The sequence below is a fragment of the Ursus arctos genome, unplaced genomic scaffold, assembly GCF_023065955.2.
Source record: "Ursus arctos isolate Adak ecotype North America unplaced genomic scaffold, UrsArc2.0 scaffold_8, whole genome shotgun sequence".
NCBI lineage: Eukaryota > Metazoa > Chordata > Mammalia > Carnivora > Ursidae > Ursus > Ursus arctos.
In genome coordinates this window covers 57,279,818-57,303,734 of record NW_026623100.1, presented here as the reverse complement: position 1 = coordinate 57,303,734, position 23,917 = coordinate 57,279,818, and the positions used below count along the sequence as shown (strand labels likewise).

General features: G+C 42.9%; 1 protein-coding gene across 9 annotated transcripts in view; it reads left to right on the top strand.

The window, feature by feature from the left end:
* The window catches only part of CRIM1 (cysteine rich transmembrane BMP regulator 1), a 187,638-nt gene that overhangs the window by 73,934 nt on the left and 89,787 nt on the right, over window positions 1-23,917 (top strand). For 8 of the 9 annotated variants that reach the window (XM_026478799.4, XM_048222724.2, XM_048222722.2 and 5 more), the window contains 2 exons: window positions 10,057-10,299; window positions 11,324-11,444. In XM_026478799.4, the coding sequence (XP_026334584.1) occupies window positions 10,057-10,299; window positions 11,324-11,444 (364 nt within the window). The remainder of the gene's footprint in view (window positions 1-10,056; window positions 10,300-11,323; window positions 11,445-23,917) is intronic. The other variant, XM_044391147.3, reaches the window with a different exon arrangement.

The following is a 23,917-nucleotide window of genomic DNA, read 5'->3' as shown; positions in this document are numbered from 1 at the left end:
AAACCGACAGAGAACCAAGACTTGAGGAAAACTTTTCGGTGTGCTAAGAGGACTGTGTGGAGCGTGCTAAGGATGTGTGCATGTGGGGGTATAGATGGGTGTGTGTGTGTGTGTGCGCACGTGTGTCTCAGAATCAGCTTCACCTTTATCAAAAAGAGCACACACGTGATGATCACATGCATGTCCCAGGCACTGTGTGGGGCATTAGGTTTAAAAAAAACTTGAGGAGAAGTGAGCCAACACTGGGACCTAGGGTAGTGTGTGTGTGTGTGTGTGTGTGTGTGTGTATGCATGTGCACACACACATCATGTGTGTACATTTAGAAGTACTTTTTATATTTATATAACATATATATCATGTACATGTAATATAAAACAATGTGCATATTCTTTGAATCTCCACAACAGTCTTGGAGAATAAGTAGTATGCCCCACTGAACATGTAAGTATACGGAGTATTCTGAGGTCAGTCGCTGACTCAAAGCCTGGACTTTTTGTGATGATGATGATGGTGATGATGATGGTGATGATGGTGATAAGAGCGATCCTCTTTGGACACTTAGACGTGCCAGGCAGGGGACTATTTGCAATATTTATTATTTCACTTAACTCTTACAACAACCCTGAGGAAAATTCGACACAGACAGGTGTCGGGAAACTTGTCCAAGATCACACAGCTAGTTGTGGAAGAGCCAAGATTTGAACATAGTTTTTTTTCTGGCTCTCAAATCTTGGTAGGTAAGTCAGTAGGTAGACTGATTCCCATGTCAGAAAGGTAAAAAGTATCTAAAAAGTAACCTCTGTTCAATGGCAAGCAAGTGGTACAAACAACTATTTTATCTTAAGTGAAATAAAGAAGGGAGGAAGGGAAAGAGGAAATCAACGGCCAAAATAATTTTTTCAAAAATCTGTGTGTATTTTTATAGCCACATGGGTTATGTTTTTTTTGTTGTTGTTCTCAGAATGTGCAAACCCTCATGAGAACTACCAATCGAGCAGTTAAATAGCCTGCTGTTCTTTATTTGCGGCTGTGGTTGTCGGCAGAGACAAACAGCAGCAGTATTCTGCAGCACTGTGTTCCCTTCCTTTATTCAGGCTGCTCTGGGCCCGCCTTATTCTTGATGTATCATTTTTTAGAAAGAATGAGAGCATGTGTGAGTTGGGGGGGGGGGGGTAGAGGGAGAGGGAGAATCTTAGGCAGGTTCCACACCCAGCATGGGGCTTGAAGCAGAGCTCCATCTCACTACCCTGAGATCATGACCCCAGCCAAAATCAAGAGTCAGATGCTTAACCGACTGAGCCACCCAGGCGCCCCTCTTGATTACAGCGTTTTGTTCATTGAAGTATAGTCATTTTCAGGAACTTCTGAAGACCTCCAATCAGCACATTGCCACCTCTCCAATCCATATGCCACCTCTGGGGCTCAGGAACTTAATGACAGTATTACCGACAATACCCTTGTTTCTTAGTCTCGTAAGATCGCATTTTTCTACTATACTACTAAAATTCTTCGTTGTTAACAAATCCACAAATCCTAGAGTTTTAAAAGAAAAGAACTGGCTCCGCCTTTAACTCAACAGTTGTGGGTCCTCCTTGAAGGAGCAGGGTCCCGGAGTCCCTGGTTGCGTAGGAAGGGCTCGCAGAACTCCCGGCTGGGGGCCGTCCACAGAGGACACCCACAGTACCAATCATCCATTTCACAGATGACAAACGCCACACCCTTCCTTCTCTCACCTTTAAAATCTGATGTTTTATTTTTCCAAATCGGTATCACGATTACACAATAGAAGAGCCTACTTTGTAGCTTCCCTTCCTCAGTGGAGGAAAACTTGAAGTATAGAAAGCTGCTGACCCAAAGTCAGAAGCACTCTGCGAGAAATAGAGGCTTTGTTTGTATTCTGTAATGGAGTTTGCCTTGCATTTAAACACCACCCTGGGGAGTTCTTCATTTCTAATGTTTATGCTGCTGTGACATTTTCAAACTGTTAGGAAGATTCCTCTTAAGATGTTGCTGAACCAACTACACAAATTTAGTTCATTTAAGTTTTTCTCATTAGTCATTTGCCCATTCTCTGATAATTTTCTTTTTTTTTTTCCTGTGGGCTTGTGTTTATGGCGAAAAGGGGACAAGGTATTCAGAGAAGTTTATTAGGCAAAATTAGTCTTTTTGAAAGCCGTCTGCTTGGCTTGGCTTGTACATTTATCCAAATCATCCTGAGGCCTTATTTTATTGCCAGATTTTTAAAAATAAATTCATTGTTACATTTTGAAAACGTGTTACTGCGTATGAATATATAAATTTAATTATATGAATGGCAGATCCCTCTGGAAGTAAATTGAATACATGTTCCTGGTGTGAATTAACAGATGATGAAATAAAATGTCTCTGGACTCAGAATTCTAATAACCTTTGGTAAACGGTGATTTAAAACTCAGTAGAACGTACACAGGCCATGTTTGGGATCTGGCTCTTTACTCCCTACCCTCTGGGCTATTTTCACTCTTCCCAGGGAGCTCTGATCTTTTCCAAGAAGACTTCAGAGAACCCTTTGATTCCGATTCCCTAAGAATTAAAGCAGCCTCGAATCCCCTGGGAATGTGGAATATTGGTGGGGAGAGGTGCCTAGAGCAGTGGATCAACTTTAGAAACGTTGGGGGACTTTACAAAATCCTGATACCAGTGGCCCACTTCCAGTAATTCTGGTTGAACTGGTCTGGGTTGTAGTCTTGAGCTTCTGGATGGTTAAAGCTCCCCAGAGATTCTCGTGTGCTGCCAGGGTTGAGAATCACTAATCCAGCGCTGTGGTTCTCAGACAGCAGTGTGTATGAGAATCGCGTGGAGGGTTTGTTCAGGTAGATTGCTGGGCCCCTCTCCCAGAGTTTCTAATTCTGTAGGTATGCTGTGGGGCCTTAGAATTTGCATTTCTAGCACATTCTCAGGAGAGGCCGATGTGCCTGTCCATGGCCCACTGTTTGAGAACCACTACTCAAGACAGCTGAATCACCTGGAAATCTTGCTAAAATGCAGTTTCTGATTCATTAAGTCTGGCCCAAGGGCCTAAGTCTGTACAGCCCCAGCAAGCTCCCAAGTGGTGCTGATGCTGCTGGTCCAGGGGCCACCCTTTGAAGAGCAAAGCTCTCATCTAAAGCATGATTTTCAACTCAATTCAGTAAGATCCTGTTTAGAAAAGATGTGTCGTCTGGGAGATTCCAGAAGGTACCATGGGGCTCAGCATTGAGTTTGGGCCATTTGGTGGCGGGCAGAAATCTGGAGAGCTCGGTGCTTCTTGGCATGTAGCCAGCTGCCATTTGACAGGATGTTTGAGCATGCCCTTGGCAAGGCTCTATTGTCAATAGGGAACTTCATTGTAAAGATTCCCAGTGTGCTTGGAGGAGTAACACAGTAATTCTCAGCTCTAATCACACAGTAGAATCACCCAGGGAGCTATTAAAATAAATATTTGAATTCCCAGGCCCCGCCCCTAAAAATTCTGATTTAATTGATTTAAGGTGGCATCTAGACAGTGGTGTTCTTAAAAGCTTGGTAAGTGATGCTAATGTACAGCCAGCTTGAGAACCACGAAAGTATCTCTTGTGGCTGTTTTTAAGAGATCATTTAATTTTTTTATTTATATTTGGCTAATTTATATTCTGTGATGCAAACTTTATTAGGTGGTGAAAACAATTTAATTTGGCACTTTTAAGAAACTGCCAAGAAAAGGGCATATGTAGATTCCCTCACTGTGAAATCCTAAATTCAGAGTAAAAGAGAGTGCTGGGAAAGTACAGCTGGTGTTTCTGAACAAGCTGAAATATGAAATCTTTCTGGGACTGTATCAACAAGCCTAATTTTTTCCCCTCGGGGTTATGATTGTGTGGAACAAGTCTTCACCGCGCAGCTTTGCCAAAAAAGGTTATGATAAAATCATGGAATGTGAATGGAGAGAATTCACAGTGTAACTTTAAAGGAGTCAGTCTCTAAATTTAAAAATGTAGGGATGACATATGTCTTACATTTGTAATAGAAGTTTTCAGAACAAAATAATGCTGGCTACAAAGAAAACCCCACCTTTTATCGGGTGATGGCTGCAAGGCCCAGGAGCAAATGAGTTTGGGAGGACTATACCGAAGACCCCAAACCTCTCTGTCTTTGCAAATTAATCTTGAATTTCTATATGTGAGCAAAAGTGTAGCCGTTGACTACATATACAAGTACCAGGAAAGCTGATGAGGAAAGGTGAAGTTCCTTTTGCTTTTGGCATTGTGGACCAGGGAGAAGATTGAAGGCTTGGGAGGCTCTGCCACCTGCTTTGTGACCCTATTAGCCAAGCTTCTTAACCTCTCTGTGCCTGGCTCCTTATCTGCCAGGTAGACATGAAGGTGTTCTGTCTGTTCACACGGGAGTACGAAAGGAGGGTGAGAAATGGGAGGCCTGATGCCTCCCCCACGGAAGGTGCCCAGTAATAAAGGTCACTTTCGTTTCTCTAGCCCAGTCCTGAGAATTGAATCCTTACTAAGAAACATCTGTCGGAATACTTTTCTTCTAAGTCTTTATTGGTATTTTCTACCTGTGAATTACACCAGTTTAGATTTCTTCTTAATAATGGTGAGGTGTATTTTCTCTTTGGAGGGTTCTTGCCTTAGCCCCTTGATTCTTGCTGGTCCCTGCATCCAAGACAGTCCTGCCCTGCTATTTGCGTGCCTTCTCCTTCCTCTGGTTCAGGTCTCTGTGCGAGTGCCAGCCTCAGTGAGACCGGTCCTCGCCCCCCGGTACACCCGCGTTGCTGATTCTGCTTCGGGACATTTATCACCACCTGGCAGCACACTGTGTAGCTCTTTGTATATTGTCTTGCTCCAGAATTGTGAATCTAGGAGGGTGAGGACTTGGTTTAATTTCCTGCTCTAAGCTCTGTGCCCGAGAACGGCTGGCACATGGAAGTCCTTCAGTAAATATTTGTCAGAGGAATGAGTGAGAGAGGGATTAGAGAAGATCTCTCAGGCTGTACCTCAGCTGGTACCTCGAGGAGATTTGCCACCAACGACCACCACGTGGCTCCTGCCGTCCCCTCGCTGATGCCGGGGCTACTGCAAGATTTCAGGTTATGAGGGAGGGAGATGATCAGAGTGAGACGTAGGGAAAACAGTGGTCCCAGACTCCTCTCCTCTTTCCTCTGTGCTCAGCCTACTCAATTCTGTGATACCAAGTCTGATCCAAACTTGGCGTCCCTTGAAATAGCTCTGTGGTTGAAACTCCCAAGGAGTGTGTCAGAATGACCATTTGTGTGTATGAGAATCAGGACAGACTTCAGGAAAAGGACGGACGGAGCACTCAGCAGTGTTGACTTTGTTGTTAGTTACCTGTCTAAATTTCAGTCGTCTGTTTTATGCTGCCTGTTTTCCATTAACAAGTGTGCAGCATTTTAAGTGACATTTTAAGAGATTTTGAAAGAGGAAGAAGACTTCGGTGTCAGATGTGTGGAATTCTGCAAAAATCAGATAGGGTGAGAATCTGGCAATATAATGTTTCTCTTCTTTTTTTTTCTCTCTCCTCCCATCTAGTAGTTTTTGTTTCAGCTTTGGTTTTATTTAAATCTGTTTAAGCAGAAAATCTTGAATGCGATTGCTACTTGTAGATCATGACTGTACTTTCCCTGTTGACCTATGGACCTGGAGAAGATCTACAACTGGCCAGCATGTGGTCACACAGGTTAAAGTGACTAAGATTGATATACACTTTGGTGTAAAATCATTCTGATATGGGGTGACCCTGTCAATATTTTAAGGGCTAACCTCTGGAAGATAATTAATATGGTGAAAGAAGCTATTTTCTCTCCGTGACCTCTGTTACAAGTGATACTTTCACTTTAATCTTGCTGTATCTGGGGCAGTTTTTGTTCTTTTTTTTTTTTAAGATGCCAGTTGCAAAGCGTTGCCAAGGCAACTAGACTGAAAAGCTTGTTAATTAACTTAACTATTATATATAGATTTGTTAGACACCATAGGGAAAGAGTCACAAGAGGCTTCTTTTCAAATGGATGAAATTTAAAATTCAGAGGTAATATCGGAAAAGCCTCCTAAATGAGGGAAAATACATGTGTGACTATAGTGTTGACCTTATTTTCTTCATGGAAGAGCTATGGAATGGAGGCATAGATGAGAAAATGAAATCTACAGGATGAATTAATTTAGAAATGGGGCTGAGAAAAGAAGTATCAGAAAGACACTTCGGGATGCTATGGTAACCAAGTTGGGTGTAAGCCACAGGTGACAAGTGGTTGGGGAAGACGCTGGTGAGTAGGGGTTGTGGATAACCCATCGAGATGTGAATAGAGGGTCGAAAGAAGAGAAAAGCCAAGAATGTTAACAATTACAAAAATAAAAAGAAAGATACGAATCTTAGAAATCTAGATTCTTCGAAAGCATCATTTTACAACTTGCCAAGTCAGTATACTAGGCTTGAATCTTATGCCTGCTAGTAATGGAGTTAAGAACACAATCTTAAAAATTTAAAGTAAAAACTGTTAGAAACACAAGAAGTTACTGGTTCATAGTGGGTGATTTTAATAGATCCTTCTTGGAAATTAAGTGGAAAAGGGGAGATGTAAGTGATCTGAATGTCATAATTAAGTTTGATTGAATAGATTTGCAAGTTTACATCCAATAAACAGAGAATACATGTTCTTTTCAAATACCCATATATTTTAAAGTTGACCTTAGACCACATGTATACACACTTGTGCCAAAACACACACATACACAAACACAAATTCAAGAAATTAACAGAAGTAGAAAATCGTACAGCCTGCATTCTCTGCGACAAGACAATAAAACCATAAAAACTAAATTAAAAACCATAATAAAACCATAAAAATTAAAATCAAGAGGAAAGCCAAAATACTTATGCAGAAATGTAATAGCATTCTTCTATAAAGTCTTCAGTTAAAGAGGGAATCAAAGTTGAATTATAGATTATTTAGATATGAGTAACATTGAGAGTAATGCATATCAAAAAATCAGAATATAACCAAAGCAATATTTGGCCCAAGGTATTAAAATCACAATTAAAATTATTTTCATTTCTTAGAAAATAGAGGAAATAGAAGCGAACTAAGCACTAGAATAAAATCAGTGAAATAATCTGGAAAATGAAGAAGGAAGAGATTCAAAAACCAACAGAACTGATGAGCACATCAACTACAAAAAAAGAATGCTTGGTCATAAAACCTGAAATGAATTTGAAAATCTAGATAAATTAGATCTAGATAAATTAAACACTCAGCAGTGTCCGTACAGTTGATTCTAAAAGAGGTAGAATGCCTGAAATCTAATAATCGAAGAACTCTGTCCCCTTCTTCCTTTAAAAAAAAAAATAGTTCTGATAGTTTCACAATTGGGCTATATGAAAACATCAAATAATGTATAATTCCTATGTTATTTAAACTTTTATAGCAGAGTAAGGTAGAATGATAAACAGCTCATTGAACAATTTGGTGTAACTTGGGAACTAAGACTGGATGAGGGCAGTGCACACACACACATACCCCAAGAGCTTCAGGTGAGTATTATTCAAGCTTATAAATTTAAAAATCTTAATGTTAAGAAGTCAAATCCAGCTGGATCTTTAGAAAAAGGCTTTAGTGTAAGAAAACAAGGATAATTTTAAATCTACTAATTGATTATATAATAAATTAAAGGGAAAGCCAATATGATCATCTTGAGAAAAGTTGAAAAATCGCTTAATAAGATTTAACCCTCATTTTTAACATTCCTAAATCCCTTCAGACAGTGGTTCAGACCGTGTCTATATACCTTATCCCATTTGTATTACAAAGGTAGTTCTTAAGTAAATAAATCTCTCTAAGTTTGAATTGGGAAACACATCAGTAGGTGACACCATTGAGACCGTGAAATGTAAAGAGTGGAATAACTAGGAAGAGCCAATATGTTGGGTTATAATGAAAGTGTGTCTGTTGAACCATGTATTTTAAAAGTCTGATGATACATACCAAATATTTTGCAGGATGACAACGTAATAATGGAATGTGATACAGAATAAGTTAATTGCAGCACGTTGACAAGAGTAGGCATTAAGTGCTATTTGCAGTCAAAGTCACGGAGCTCTTATTATGAGACCGTGTGTGTTAGCCAGAGAAGCCGTTCACTGAATGTATGTCATAGACTCCATCTCCGTCTATCCTGTGCAGTCGAGATTCACTTTCTCCTCCTCAGCGCTTTGATTTGTTCTGTCCACACTGATGGGGATCCAAGAGTGGGGTTCCCCTTGAATTCTCTTCTCAAGGCAGTTGCTTGGGGTTACCTTAGGAAAACAGGATATATGCATTCTCCATGTATCCTACTGCAGCCATGCTGGCCTCCTTTCTCTTCCTGGGACACACAGGACTGCATCAGCTCTTCCCTCTGCTGGGACACTCTTCTCCCAGATAGCTCCATGGCCCACCCTCTCCCTCCTTCAAGTCTTTGTTCAAACAGTGGCTTCTCAGTGATGCCTGTTCTGACCAAATTGCAACTGTCCCCCACTTCCTTGCCCTCAGATTCCCCCTTGCTCCGTTCCATTTTTTCCCCATGGCACTGACACCCTCTGCTACTGCACAGTTTGCTCATTTATGATTGTTCTTTATTCTGTATTTCTCTCCACTGTGCTCTGAACCATGTGAGGGCGGGAATCTATGCTTGTCCTCTTTATGGTGCATCCCAAGGTGCTAGAACAGCAGGTGCTTAATACTTATTTTTTAATGAATTTACTAGAACTGTGAGTATGAAGGCTTTCCTACAGTACTTTGATTAGCCAGGAAGTAGACAAGGAACATGGTCAGTGAAATGAACAATACAGCAATCAAGGTAGGAATGACCTGAGGAACCCTTGGTTTTGGAAATAGGTCAACCTTTGTAATAGGAAGAGCTGTCTGAACTGGAAGTGAGGAGGCCTGGATTCTTGTTTTCCTTTTACCACTGACGACAGGCAGATCACTTGAACTCTTGGGCTTCAGGTTCTGGATCTATAAAACAGACTATAGTTTTTTGTTTAGAAGACTAAACTGGGCGATCTGGACCTGACCCTGCTTTTGTGATTCTGTATGGGTTTTACTGTAGGAAAGACAGAGCTAATGTTAATGTACCCCAAAACCACATGGCATCATTTTCACCCAGTATTTTCTGAACTTCCCTCTACGACCACCCCCCCACCCCCCCAGAGATCATGGGACTATGATGATGTGCTTTGGGTCTGTTTCAGCCTTTTCCTCAAGGACATGATGTTGGTGTAGGTTTCTTTAAAGCTTAAACCAAGAGACTCCGCTATGGACTGGGGCTCCAGAAGCTAGGGCTTTGCTCGATACATTTTTCTTATCTTTTAAAATGGAGGTGCAGCAGTGGTCAGTGCATAATACCCGCGAAAGGAGAGCGGGGCATTTGATGGATCTCTGCTAGAGAGAGTCAGCGCCAGATGGCGTTTAGGGAAATTACAGCTCGTTCTCCATCTTGCTGAGTTTTCACATCATAGAATCCTATGATCTGAATAAGTTCGTCTCTTCAAAATTCAGGGCTCGGAGATGGAGTTCTTTCATGGTGATTATCACGTTCCTTGTCCCCGGTCCCTGAAGTAGCCAGGATTTATTCCTGGGTCTGTTTCAGGGCTTTAAACATACACTGTTTTCAGAGAAAAGCCCTTAAACTCCTTTTAAATTCAAAGGTCTTCTGGTCAGTCACTGATAAAGTCCAGTTCCCAGATTCTGCACATCATGCAGGAACCTTCCCGAGCCGCTCTTGATTTTGGTCCGTGCGCCGGACAGCGATTACTCAGCCCAGGTGAGCGGGGAGGTGGAGAAGGCCACGGCAGCCGCACGCCGCCTGTGTCGTGAGCGGATCTCGGGAGGTTTTCACGGTCGGCTAAGCTGAGTGTGGCGGTTTCCACCAGAGTTCTTTCTCTCCTCTTCTCTTTGGTCCATGACTAGATCCTCAGGACTGCCTGTGCTTCCAACGCCAGGGCCCCACGCTGCCCCCAGCAGGCATGTGCTAAATTCTTTCTCTCCCATTTAGAAGAGAAGCCAGATTGCTCCAAGGCCCGCTGTGAAGTCCAGTTCTCTCCACGTTGTCCTGAAGATTCCGTTCTGATCGAGGGCTATGCTCCCCCCGGGGAGTGCTGCCCCTTACCCAGCCGCTGCGTGTGCGACCCTGCGGGCTGCCTGCGCAAAGTCTGCCAGCCGGGATACCTGAACATACTAGTGTCCAAAGCCTCAGGGAAGCCGGGAGAGTGTTGTGACCTCTATGAGTGCAAACCAGGTACGCGCGGGCCTCGCCTCAGCAGCCTCACTGCTTTGCGTCACAGGGTCGTCGCAGGGTCGCCGGCCCCCCCGGGGAAGATGGGCACACCTGCCACTTTGGGTCATGGCAGCCTGACTTCTGGCCAGAGTGATAATCCGCGGGTACAGAAGTGCCTGCAGATAGGGACCGTCTTTGTTTCTTCTCTTTTCCTTTTCCTTCAAAGTATGCTTGATGGGGGAAGTGGGGTTAAAATTTATGGTCCTCTAGCTCCGTGCTTCATTCCCCCAGAGAAGATCAGAGACCTCACTTGTCGACATACCCTTCACCTTATTACACTTAGAAACAATCACCATATGTAAATAGCAAGTTATTTTTAGACAAGTAGATGCATCAAAACGCCCGATGTGTTGTCACGAAATTCTCCACCCCGGTCTTTCTGCCTGCCAGCTCCCCACCGTCCCTCTGCTGACTTGATAGCATGTGCCAAGACTTCTTAGACTATTTACTCACCTTCTTTGCTACATTTCATTTGTTCTCCTATCCCAGCTATTTCTTGCTTTATATTATTTCTAACATCCTTGTTCTTGTGGCATTTCTAACATGGTCTGTGAACAGGTCTAGATGATAGTGATTTTCCTCTTTGCAGGTTTCTAACTGTTGATAAGAGTTGGTTTTTGTTTTTGTTTTTTTTCCTAACTGCCAGATAAATGCCTCAAGCAGAACAATCCCTTGTCCATCTCTTGCTGTGTCCCACCAGAAGCGCCTCAGCTGAGTGGCTCTCTCCAGCCACGTAACCGCCATTGGTTTCACTCTCCCCCTACGTCTTCATCTTCTCTTAGGTGTCTTGTATCCTGCCTTCCTGGCACAGATAAAGGACATATTGCCGTTCTCTACTGTTGGCTGAAATAAAAATGTCATTGCTAGGAGAGGGTTCTGGGACGCAAGGAACCTGCAGCCCTTTGCGAAGGGCCAGTGTTTCGTGTTGGGACTCAAAATGCAAGTAAATGTAACAGTAAATGGTGCTTCTGTTTGCCCCTCTCAGTTTTCAGTGTGGACTGCAGCACCGTGGAGTGCCCCTCCGTTCAGCAGGCCGTGTGCCCTCTGGACAGCTACGAGACTCAAGTCAGACTCACGGCGGACGGTTGCTGCACCCTGCCAACAAGGTTGGTTTGTCATCGGTTTATCGACTTTTCTCCTTGGTCTTGTGTGTTAGCACAGTTTCAGGCATGCAGTTTGTTTCCCCTAAGTATCAGGGAAACCCAAAATTCTGTTTCTAGGGAGAAATTGGAACTGTTACTATGACTTGGTATTTACGTGTATCGCTCCTTGGAGCAAAGCCAGCTGTCATCAGGTTAAGTCACTAAGCCTTCCAGATTCTTCATTATTGGGGTGCCTGTGCACTTTCGCAGGCTGGGAACTCTACAGGCAAGTATGCCCCTCAGTATGCAGTCAGGGAGGCAGCAAGGGATGGATCGCAGTGAGCAAGTCATTTGATCCTCCGCAGGGAATCTTAAAGGTACTTCACCATTGTGTCCAATGGGATGAAACACTGCTTCACGGAACTGCTCCCCATCGATGCTTACCGTTTGCAATCACACATCTACCCAGACCTGTCACTTGCTGAGGCAAAGAGGAGTCTGAATTCTTTTGATGCCTTCTAGGAACAAACACAGCTCTCTTTGGCTTGATGGGGAAAAAAGTTGCTATCATTTTAGTCGTAGTAGCAGGACATCCACCTAGCCCTACAGGACCAGGCTCACTCCAGAGCATGAGGTCTCCAGGTCTCGTCCTTGACAGTCTTCAGAGCACCACCGTGGAGCTGGCCCTTTGTGCTTGGCTTTGCGGAAGACTATGCTTGGAAACATGAGTTTATATTCTGTTTCTCCTGCTGAGATGCCTTCCCCCTTCCTGCCGGGACCTCTCCTCCATCTTTCCCAGGCCACTAAGGCATCGTTTTGACTAAGTCAGTTCATTTCTTTCTACTCTGCTCTACATTTAATATCCATGGTTGAAAGGGTGCCTTCTTTGGCTCCCTTTCTAACCTCTGTCTGTCTCAGTCCCAGTCCAGTGGCAGGCACTTCCCATCTGTGTTTATTGTAGGAGTAGTTGTTATTTTAGAAAGGGCGTGGTAAGAGAGGGATACACGTGGTCTGCAGGTAAGTGCCAGGTACAGAGTAGACATCCAGAGTGTGTTCTGATAATCACTCTTCTTTTCTTCTAATACATTAGGTTTTCCCTACCCTTTGTCCTGACAGAAGCTCTCGGAGTCTCTCAGATATATTTTACACCACTTGTCCTATCCTTTAGGTAGTATCATAAAGTAGATACAAAGATTTTGGGGAAGGTAACCTACCAACAGTGGTATAGCCCCTTCTTAGGACATTACAATGTGATAATGTATCCACAGATGCTTGGAAAGGGGGAAGCACTGTGCAAACATAAGGTATTACCAATCATTAATGGAGGACGAGGGAGCGCTGGAAACAGTAACAGATGTCCCTTCAAGGTCTTCATGAAAAGGAAGGTGGCACATTACATTACAGAACCTAATTAATCAAAACCAAGCCAGTCGTTAATTAACAAGTCCTTTCGTGAGGAAAAGGGACAGTTCTCAAGGCGCTGTTGTAAATGTTAACACAGCAGCATCTGCCTGTAGGGAGCACAGTAGGCGATTTTTCAGTCCCTCCAGGGGGTCGAAGTGGGTAAAAGCTACTGGAAGACATATTTAATCTCAGTTTAAGGAAAAAATTTTCTCACAACTAATGATGTACAGTGATGAATTGGGCTGCTTCCTGAGCTCCCCGGAGCGGGAGAGCTTTCTTTCCGTCTGGATGGCCACCTGCCAGGAATGCTTAGAAGAAATGTTCCATTGGAAAGGAGGTTCAACTTTGATGTGTTCCGTTGTATCTCCGAGCTTCTGTGAGTCTTGTAGACATAAACCTTAGGATGGCTCTTACCGTGTTAACATAATTTTGACTTTGGCATTCAGGACTGAAGAATGGTCAGTCAGCTAAAGGTGCCTCTAATGAAGAAACTGGAAACAGAGAAGGAAGTCATTCAAACTCCCACTGTAAATTATTTACAGGGAAGGGATAAGTTCTCATAGCCTTTTAGTTTCCTGTATTTTAGATAGTCAGTGACCCCTGCACACTTGCTGCCCCTTCTCCACATCCATCCTGTGTTCCCACCTGGATGAGGCCCCTCCCTGCACTCGCTCACGCAGGCTCATGCTCGTTCACACTCACGCAGCCTCACCCTTATGCAGGCTCACGCTCGTGCAGGCTCACGTTCATTCACACTCACACGGGCTCACGCTTGTTCATGCTCACACAGGCTCACACTCCTTCACACTCACACAGGCTCATGCTTGCTCACACAGGCTCACGCTCGTTCATGCTCACGCTTATTCACGCTCACACGGGCTCACGCTCATTCATGCTCACACAGGCTCAGTTGACTTTCCCGAGTGCCTTCCCCTCCTACAACTTCTGCTCCCCTTTCGGGACTGCATTTCCTTCTTTTTGAAGTGTTTTCAGTCTTCAGCCCTGACGATGACTTAGGTGCCCTCCTCTGCTGCTTGTAAACAAATTCCCATGTATCTCTTTAAGCACTTTTTATAACAAATTGAAATCATTGATTTTTGTGTGTATGTGTGTCGATATTTCCTACTCTGTGATTTTTCAAGAGAAGGGAATATTTTATAGCCTTTAGTGCCTAGAGTAGGAATTGCTGTAATGTGTCAAACTACATTTGTTGATGAATGAATAAATGAAAGAATGAATGAGCAGGCCTACTCTAAGCCATGTTGATTTATTTGTTGAAGAAGGGAAAAAAATGAATATTTTTAATCTCCTGTTATCGTCCTACTGTTGGGTGGTAATACTGTTTCTTGTCTCACTTTAAAAGCCTTGTGCTTTTTCCCCAACCTCCTTCTTTATGGCCCACTTCTCAGTACTAAAGAAACTCTCTGTTCCAAGCACCAAGGTCACCTCTCAAAGCCTTTATCTCTCCCTTCCACCTTCTCTAATATTGTTCACCCTGCAGGACTCCAATTAAATTCCACTTCATCCAAAAGGTCTTCATGCTTCAACCAACACTCATCCTACTCCCTAGGAACTCCTAACATATTCTTTTCTGTCTTCCCAATTAATCACATATTTCCTAGCATTGTTATGTAACTGTTACATGCATAGTCTTGTCTCACCAACTACAGGACATTTCTAGAGGTCAGGAATTGTGTCTTCTTTCTTTTCCTCTGTATATGCGTGAACACTGAATGAATCGGTAAACGCAGAATGTGCTCAGACTGTGGCTAAACCTAGTTTCGCATAGTAGGTGGGTTCCCACTTACTAAGGAGGATGATAGGTCCGACTTTGGCAAGAGGCTAAAAACCCAAACAATCCATGTGAAAATGGAAATAAAAACAGGAGAGCCCAATATGGAGGAATCACAGTATTTTAAGAGAAAAAAAAACTGCATAACTTTATTCTTTGGTGTGATTTATGTCTTTAAGAGCACAAAGTTTAGGTAGAAAGAAGAGCATTTTAGAATACCTAAAATTCTGTTACAATTGATATTTGTGCATTTTTATAAAGCGCATTATTAACGTAGCGCTATTTCAGATCAAAAACCAGTAATGTGGAGAATTCAGGGGGACAGCCCTCTACAGTTAGGGTGAAGGTTAAATATCAGTAGAGCTTTACCTTAACCCCTTTTTTGCAAGGATTTGTTGAACTTCCAGAGACAAGGAAAGTTGTGGACTTTCTCTTCCTCACCTTAGAGAACAAATTCCTCTCTTTCATTCCCAGTGAGACTGTTTTACCCGTTCAAGCCCCTAACTGCCCTATTTCTGTGTGAGTCCTTGCACAGCTTGTGAATTTTCTTTTGAGTCGTCTGTTTTCAGTTATTCGTTCATTTGTCAAGCATAAACTGAGCTCTTACCGGCGACAGACACCGCCCTCTGGAAGTCCTTACTGTGCATGGATCTCTCTTTCCTCTTCTATTCCTGACAAACCCTGGTTTTCCCACCTTACCTCCGCCCTTTCTACGTACAGCTTATCCCTTCTTTGCTGCATCTCTGCTTTTCCTTAACGGCCCAGCCTTCATTTTCCCCTCTTTTGCTGTCTTTTCCTGAACTTCATCCTATTTTGACATCATTCTTTCATGTGATATAATTACCTCTTAACCATTTTTAATTCTTCTTTCCTCAGCTAGGTTTTAGGTTTCCAAGCACCCTGCCAATTCTTTTCATCCTTCTCTCTTCTTTTGGCCCTGGAATAGGATGTGAGTTCATCACACCTTTCAGGAGACAGTGAAAAGGAGTGAGAGTTAGTGGCTGGGGGCCTGAACGCCATATGACGGCAGAAAGGAAAACCAGGACTATCCATGGGGCTCATGACACTGTGGTCTTTGGAAGGCTCTGTGTGCATGTGTGCATACAAATGCCTCCGTGCAAAAGGAAACTTAGAGGAAGTTGCGTCGGGTACGTTGATTCAAATGGTATCTTTGCAGGGAGGGACAAAGTATTTAACATGAAGGTAGCAGTAACGAAGACAGCTTAGCTGTATAATGTGCCCTGCTGTTTACAAAGCTTTTCCACTCTTGTTCTCATTTTATCATCATTCTGATTCCATGAGGAATTTATAGATATGAAAACAGAGGCTGAGAGAGCAAGTGACTTTTGCAAAATCGTAAGTGTTCTTTGGTACAGGGATCAGAGCAGGGGTCCAAGTCTTCAACCCAGCTTCTTTAATCCAAAGCCTTGTCCTCTCCACTGCAGTTGTTTGTTTGGGTTTTTGGGGGGTTTTTTTTGTTGTTGTTTTTGTTTTTGTTTTTTTTGATAATCCGTGTTCTGCTGTTGTTTTAAGCTCAGGATATATCATTGATGATGAATTTATATTTCACCAACGTATGTATTTATTTCAGCATCATACATATGAACACAAAATGCATGGCTGGTCAGTTATTCATTGTTCTGTAACAAACCATCCCCAAAAGTAGTAGCTCAAAACAACAGATGTTTGTTATTTTTCGTGGCTCTGTGTGTGAACTGGGCGGTGCTTCCATCGTCCACTGGCAGGTTGTCTGGGGCTCGATGGTCGAAGGTGGTGTCACTCCCATGTCTGTGAACTCAACTGGAATGGCTGGAAGGGCCTGTCACCCCCCGTGGGGTCTTTCGTCCTGGGCTTCTCCCGTGATGGCAGAAGCGGGAGAGGAAGTAGCAAAGCCTTAACAGACAGGACTTGGAAGTCACACAGCCTCCCTTCCGCCACATTCTGTTGTTCTGAGCAAGTTGTAGGGTGAGCCCTGATTCAGAGAGTTGGCAGTAGATTCCACCTCTTGATGGGAGAAACTGCAACGAATTTGTGGCCATTTTTAACCCACCGTAACATACATTTGACCAAATAGGTGCCCTTTAGGTTTCATTATCTGAATCTAGAAATTTGCTGGAGTGCTTGCTGCAACTATGGGATTCTTTTCCAAAGACTAATGTCCTTCTGAGCCTGGGGCTCTGCGTCCTCAGGTGTAATTCAGGTAACCTGTAGCCGGGCTGCTTTCCCGTCAGCAGCGACCTTTCTGCTGCTCCCTTGGCCTGCCAGTGGGAGTGGGCAGTTCACTGGGGGTAGACGCGTGATGTAGGAGCCTCTGAGCACCACTTCAGCTGGGGCATCATGTAGCTGACCATTATTTTTAACTCCTCCCCTTAAAGTTGTGACTACCTAGTTAAACTTGGTTTCACAGCAAACGTCACTTTTGGATGCCACAAGATGTGCCTGGTGAAACCAGGTCCGTTTTAAAAACAAACACCAAACGTTCAGAGGTGTTGGGTAGAAATTCTCCTCTGTAAGGGTTGGTTATTTAATAGCTGCCTGAGAGAAATGGACCCACCACCTGTAGCCGGAGGATAGATCCAGCGTGGGACGGAGGTCTGTGTATCCCATGTTCCCCTTGTCAGCCAGTCCAGACCTCCACGCAGTTGGGCTGTTTCTCAAGAGGATGGCTCCTAATCACATTTTTTTTCCTCTCTCCTTGCTATATCCAGGGTTATGTGCCTAATTTTAGAGGCTTCCCATTGCTTTTATTTTTCATGTCTTTTTAGATACAGGCTGATAGGGCAGACATCAACTAGTTAAAAACCTAGACCATAATACCTCTACCTTATTTCCTCTCACTGGAAGTCAAATGAGTTTTTCAGTACCCTTCTGCCTTTTGATTTGTTATTTAACGGCTTCCATATTTTTATTAAGAAGATGAATGTAATATGTTACTGACATTCACCCCTTTGAAATTTATTTTAATGAGATTTGCCCCAAACTTTTGAAATTTATTTTAATGAGATTTGTCCCAAACTTTTTGTTCTGAAACCATTCTGTGATCAGTTTGTGTATGTAAATATGCATTCCTTAAAAGTTATTGAGAAAAATCCAATCTGGTTATTTTGAGGTGGAAATCAATGAAGTCATTGTTTATGATGTTCAGACTTAAAATAGGGTTTTTCCTGGGTTGTACACAGTGCAGCCAGCCAGGTTCCCAAGCTCCCTCTTGGCTCCAGCCTCTTTCTGACTAACAGGTCTGATTCTCTTCCAGAACCTATATCCGGAACATTTATATCTCTTGCTTTCTGAGACACTACACTGAAAAACCTGTTTTATTTTTAAATCAAGATTTAGAAGGATTTTTGACTTTTTTTTTCTTATCTGAAGTCATTTAAAAGTTTTAGATGATCTGTTAGCTAAAATGTTGATTAATATGTGACTTCGATCTTTACCAAAAAGTTCAATAGACTGTCTTGAGCATATTACATTCCAGGTACGGTTCCACTGGAAATGTAGACAAGCCTGAATCATAGTGTTCCTGCCTCAGGTGGCAGGTTCTATGGCTCTCCTGTTTCAGAAATGGAGCTTGGTGAGCTGGGAGGGGGGTTCTGCTTGGTGAGTGGCAGAGCCAGGGTGTGTGAGCACAGACCACTAGGCCCACTGTCCCCTGCGGTCCCCACCCACCTGTCCCCACCACTTAGGAAACCTCACAGGCCACGTGCTATCTTTCCCTTTGTTACTGTCGTCTGTGAGCAAACATGCATGTGAGGAAACGGTCCAGCAGCAAAGGAATACTCCTCCACACGTCACTAGTGCCATGCAGAGAGAGTACACACCTGCAGGTTGGGTGCTGGAATGCAGGCCCACTTCTGCATGAATTTGGACAAGGCTCTCCTATCATCTGGGTCTGTTTTCTTCTCTCGGAGAGAGAAAGGGGAAGAGGGATTTGATGATCTCAGAAGTAACTTCTACCTTTAAATTCTTTGACTTTCCCAAGCCCTTGAGAGGGGAAAGAACCCAAGCCCCTGGTGCTAGGAAACTCCTGGGTGAGAAAGAAGGAACGTTTTAGAAAATTTCAGGACTCACAAGATAATGGGAGAGATATATGGTTGGCATAGTAATAGGAAAGGAAGAAAGTCTAAACAAAGTCATAAAAGAATTATGTTTGCTTTTTTTTTTACATTTTCTTAAAAAAAAAAAAAACCTTAGGAAAGGCAAAATGAAATAAACAAACTTACAAGACTAGTGATTTATTTTTTTTTTTTTTAAAGATTTTATTTATTTATGTGACAGAGAGACAGCCAGCGAGAGAGGGAACACAGCAGAGGGAGTGGGAGAGGAAGAAGCAGGCTCATAGCGGAGGAGCCTGATGTGGGACTCGATCCCGGTACGCCAGGATCACGCCCTGAGCCGAAGGCAGACGCTTTAACGACTGCGCTACCCAGGCGCCCCAAGACTAGTGATTTAAATCAGGATGATGAGACTGGTTGAATTGTGAAAGCCGGGTGATAATCCAGTAAAGTAGATGACCTGCTGGTCAGTGGCTAATGGAATATTGCTAGTTACCTTTTTTTTTTTTTTCCACATCTGTAAATAGATAGTCCCTTATACAGCAAGATTGGAGAATATCTGGTCAAAGGCTGAGTCCGTAAGAAAGGGGTTTACTCCGTTAAATTGCTTTCTAGTAGAATGTGGACATCTCTGCCTGTCAGCCTGCCTTGCTGGGTATCATGGGGGAGGATGTGATGTGTCTCGCATCCTCCTAGCCCCACACGCTCACGGCATGAACCACAGCCTGTGCGTGGCTGCTCACTGGCTCCCGGACCACGTTTGTACTTGTTTCTCCCCAGCTGTTGCTATTTGGCTGTCCCTGAGGTTTTATCTTTGTTCTCCCTGTCACTCTTTATTCAGCTCCTCCATAGTCTTACTGCATTTTTCTGTATTTTACTGTAACTTGTCTACACACACAGACACCCACACCCGGCGTTATATGGGTGGAAAAGCATTAGATTCTCTATTCCTGACTTTATGAGTGGACCATTTCTTTCTGTGACTCTTAAAATAAAAAAAAAACGATCTACTGAATTAAATTCCCCTGTTCTTTGTTTGATCCTCAGTTTTATTTCTCTAAGACATTGACCTTAGAAGACAATTTCCCACTCATACTTTGTCATAACAGCTTGAAACACTGCAATTCCAGGAAGGGAAATAAGATAAAAGGAAGGATGCCAACCCCATTGTGTCTGAAGGATACAGCAGATACACAGCTTATGACCAGAACAAAAGGCATAAATGTCCCTTACTTTCACTGTAACATCTAGATGTTTGTATCCCTCTGCTTCAAGTCGAGAATCTAGGACGCTTAGTTCCCATTCCTCAATCTTCGTTCCTCTGTGCTCTCAAGAAAAATCCGTCTCGTTGGTGCTACATTGTATTATGATAATAGACTTTTAGTGGATTGCTATCACCCTGTTTCTTCTGAAGAGATGCAGATCGTTAGAGAGGGGGCTTTCTTTCTGGGGTTCCAGAATTCATAGCCTGGTATTGACTATACCAGACGAGGCTATCAGAATGGAGTCTTTGGCAGGTTGTCCCTTCCCTTCAGAAGCACTTGAGTTCAATAAAAATCAATTTAACCACAAAGCTACAGTGAGTAAAAACAAGGTGCAGCTTTGAAAATGTCAGCTGTCAAAGATTCATTGAAGGCCTCATGGAAGAAGGAGAACACTGGGCTTGGTTTGGTGTGGGGCATGGTGATGAACAGGATACGGCCCAGGCTTGAAGGAACCCAACACCTTACAGACATCAGCTCTGCCAGTTTCAAAAAAGGTCCAGACTTTTGGAAGGTAATAAGAAGGGAATACACAGAGAGTGATCTGCCTTCAAGAAAAGAATCGATTAACAGACTGGCTTTCTACCACATAATGGAACTGAATTTAAGAAAAAGCTGTAAAGTAATTTGCCAGCTGTAGCTCCAAACTCAGAAATCAAGGGCATCAAAAAGCACACATACAGAAAAGCTGATTATAATTTTTCATATCCCTCCCTCTTTGCCTGTAGTTTTAAATCTTGGGATCATACAATTCCCGTGTCACTGGGCACACAGTGGATTTTCTTACGCATCTGTCCGCTTCTGAGTAATTGTTCTGTAGTGACAGTGTTAGGAGTCCTTTAGCTTCCTGTTTGCTAGTGGCTGATCTTTCCAAAGCTCCTCAGCCAACTATCTCCAGAGCCTCAGTCCATCATTATGCTAGTCAAAGCATCCAGGATGGTGTTGGGAGGTGGGAGTGGTGGGTGGGAAGATTATACAAGAGCCAGGAACACAGAGGGCAAGACTCTCAACACAAGACACAGCCCCACCAGACACATGTGTCAAAGCCGGAAACTTCCTGAGGGTGGCTTGGAACCGATAGGTCCCTTCTCAGAGCTCAGAGAGCTCTCTAGCTCTTCTCTGAGACAGTGTTAAGTTCTTTAGATCATCAAATGGTATTTATTATAGATGCATATGCTTTTAACTTTGTGCTAGGTAATTAAGTTGCTTGTATCACGCCTGTTCAAGCTAGCCAGTGGAGAATGTGCCCGAATAGGCATTTTCAAAAGGACTTCATCAAATTAAGAGCCTTGTAATTAATTATCATATCCATCTGTTCCCAAGACATTGTCTCAAAGAAGACGGCACTTATTATAACTTTTTTTTTTTTTTTTTTTGGTAAGATTAGTCTGTTAGGACAGATTTCTCTAATTCAGTTCACTTTTTTGGATGTTCTCATGAATTTGGATAATTTATCCAGCTGCTTTTTGGGAATATATAAAATTAAATTATACAATATGTAAAATATGCATTAGCATAGCACAGATCTGAGACATTCCTGACTCTTGACATGCTATCATGGTAGCGTTCTCTCTGTTTTTAAACACATCCAGAAAAAAATTTGGAAATATATTTGAAGTCCTTCTTTCTCAACTAAGAAAAGAACATCTATTCCGTTGCCCTCTGCCACAGTAATTCTTGGCCCAAAAGAGCAAGTCAACTCATAACTAAAAAAGCCAGAGTCTATATTAAACTCCGATGTTTTTAAAACAAAATAATTTTAGGAATTCCATGTTGTTATTGGACTTATCCCCAGACTGAAGAAAATATGCTTTCCTAGAAGTAAAGCCTTGTCCATGGAGATGAACTATCTCCCTGGTAGAGAGTTTAATTTGTCGATAATTCACTTCAGATGTGTAAGCCCTGTTCTTCCCATACTAGTGCTTTACGCCTGTTGTGTTTTGCCACGAAAATGACCAGAATCCAGTCTTCTTTTGTATTTGTTTAAGTCCTGAAAAACAAAGATGAAGGCTCTTTTTGAGTGGCTTACAATTTGGCCTGGCCATCACCAGACACTGAATACCTGGCCCTCTGACTCTCACTGAAAGAAAGAAACTCAACTGAAGTCCATAAGACTCAGAAAGCAGACTCCACTGCACGGGTAATATTGAACCTCGGAGGACTTTCCCCACCTACCTCATTTGATATTATCATCATCATGATGCAGGCAAATAGAACAGCTCCAGACAGTTTTGCAAAAATGTTTTGTGAAGTTAATCACGTAACTAATAAGCAAGTCTAAAATGTTAGAAATCCTCCTTCCTCTGGAAATGCCCAAAGCAACCGCGATTTCATGGATTGTATTTTACTGTTCATCTGCACCTGTGCATTGGATGTAAGTGACAAGGCTCCTCGTTGTGTGGACACAGTTTGCAGAGACTTCAGGGTTCTATTTGCCCAGTAGACATTCAACTGCTTAACTGCAGGAAGGGGAAGGCAAAGACAGCTTGTTTCTATTGAACACTTAATCTGTGAATGTATCACACAGACAAGTGCATCTTAAATTGCCCTTTCCTGACTTTGCCTTTTTTTTTTTTTTTTGGAAAGAAGTTTTATGTCATGGCTCTTATGATATGATCAGGTACTTTGATTACCATAGCTAGGTCATGAATTCCTGAAGCCTCTTAATGACACTTCTTGGGGCATTAGATTGTGTACTTTTGGGGGCAAGGATGTACCTTAATATGTCTCTCTCTCATTAGTGCTGAGCACAGGTAAATAAATACTCAATAATTGCTTTTAATTAAGTTTATAGATAGTGGATCTGTGTCAAGGCCTAGCATCAAAACCCCTTCATGTCTTTGGTCTGTTCAGGAATGACTATTGGAGTGTTTATCAAGTGCTGGACATTGTGCTACCTGGTGGGAATAAGATGTAGACACTGATTGAAGGAGCTAGCTTCCAGTCTAAAGGGAAGGCAAACACATATAAATTGTTACAGTTTAAAGTGCTACATGCCTTAGCAGAAGTGTGCAAAAAAAAAAAAAAAAAAAAAAAACAGCTCATAGAGCAAAGAGATACTAATTCTGACTTGAAAAACTGTTGGATTTGACTTTTGAGCTGAGTCTTTAAGAATGAGTCAGAGTTCACCAGCTGGAGAAAGAGGAAAGGGCATTCGAGGCTGTTGTGGTCATTGATTTTTAAACTTTTCATGTGACTTCCAGCTTAAAACAGTATCACTAATCCCATCTATCTTTATGATTCAAGAAAAATGGAATTCATGACAATGTTGATTTTTTTTTTCTCCCCCTCAGAGAACTACCCCTTTTCAGGACTACATCATTTGTGTCAGATGGTTTATTACTTTCCTATTGTTTTCAATTAAAGATGCTTCACAGTATGGTACGCGAGGCCCCTTCTTCCCCGGCCCTGGGCTACCTCACTAGTCACGTCCCCCGTAGGTCCCCCTACAATATATTAGTACCCCAGTCCCCACCCCAACATGTAACACGCTCCTGGTGGGCCGAGCCATTTCCTGCAACCTAAATACACTATATTCTTTCTTGCCTCTGCAAATTTGAGTAAATTCTTCCTCCTCCAGGAACGTCCTTACCTTCACCCCCACCCCCATGCCCGAGCCACTCACAGCCTCTCTTCACACACACATACACACAACACCAGGCATTTATCTTTGAGCTTTCGTCAGAGAAGGCGTCATGGAGGAAGTGACTCTCAGAGGGAATGGAGGACTGTTAGGCCCAGGAGGGACTTCAGTGCTGATGGTGAACAGCTCCTGCCCCGACTGGGCTTTCCTCCCGCAGTCACCAACAGCTGGGGTCTCCGCACAGAGAGGGAGGTAGTTGGTTGATATCACAGTTTACACTTGGCCATTTGGCAGGCTTGGGGCTGAATTTGACCCCAAGACATGTTTTCTTTCCTTCACCTTTTTTTCCCCCCTTCATCCTTAATTATTCACATTTTAAAATTGGGATGCTTCACGTAAAAATA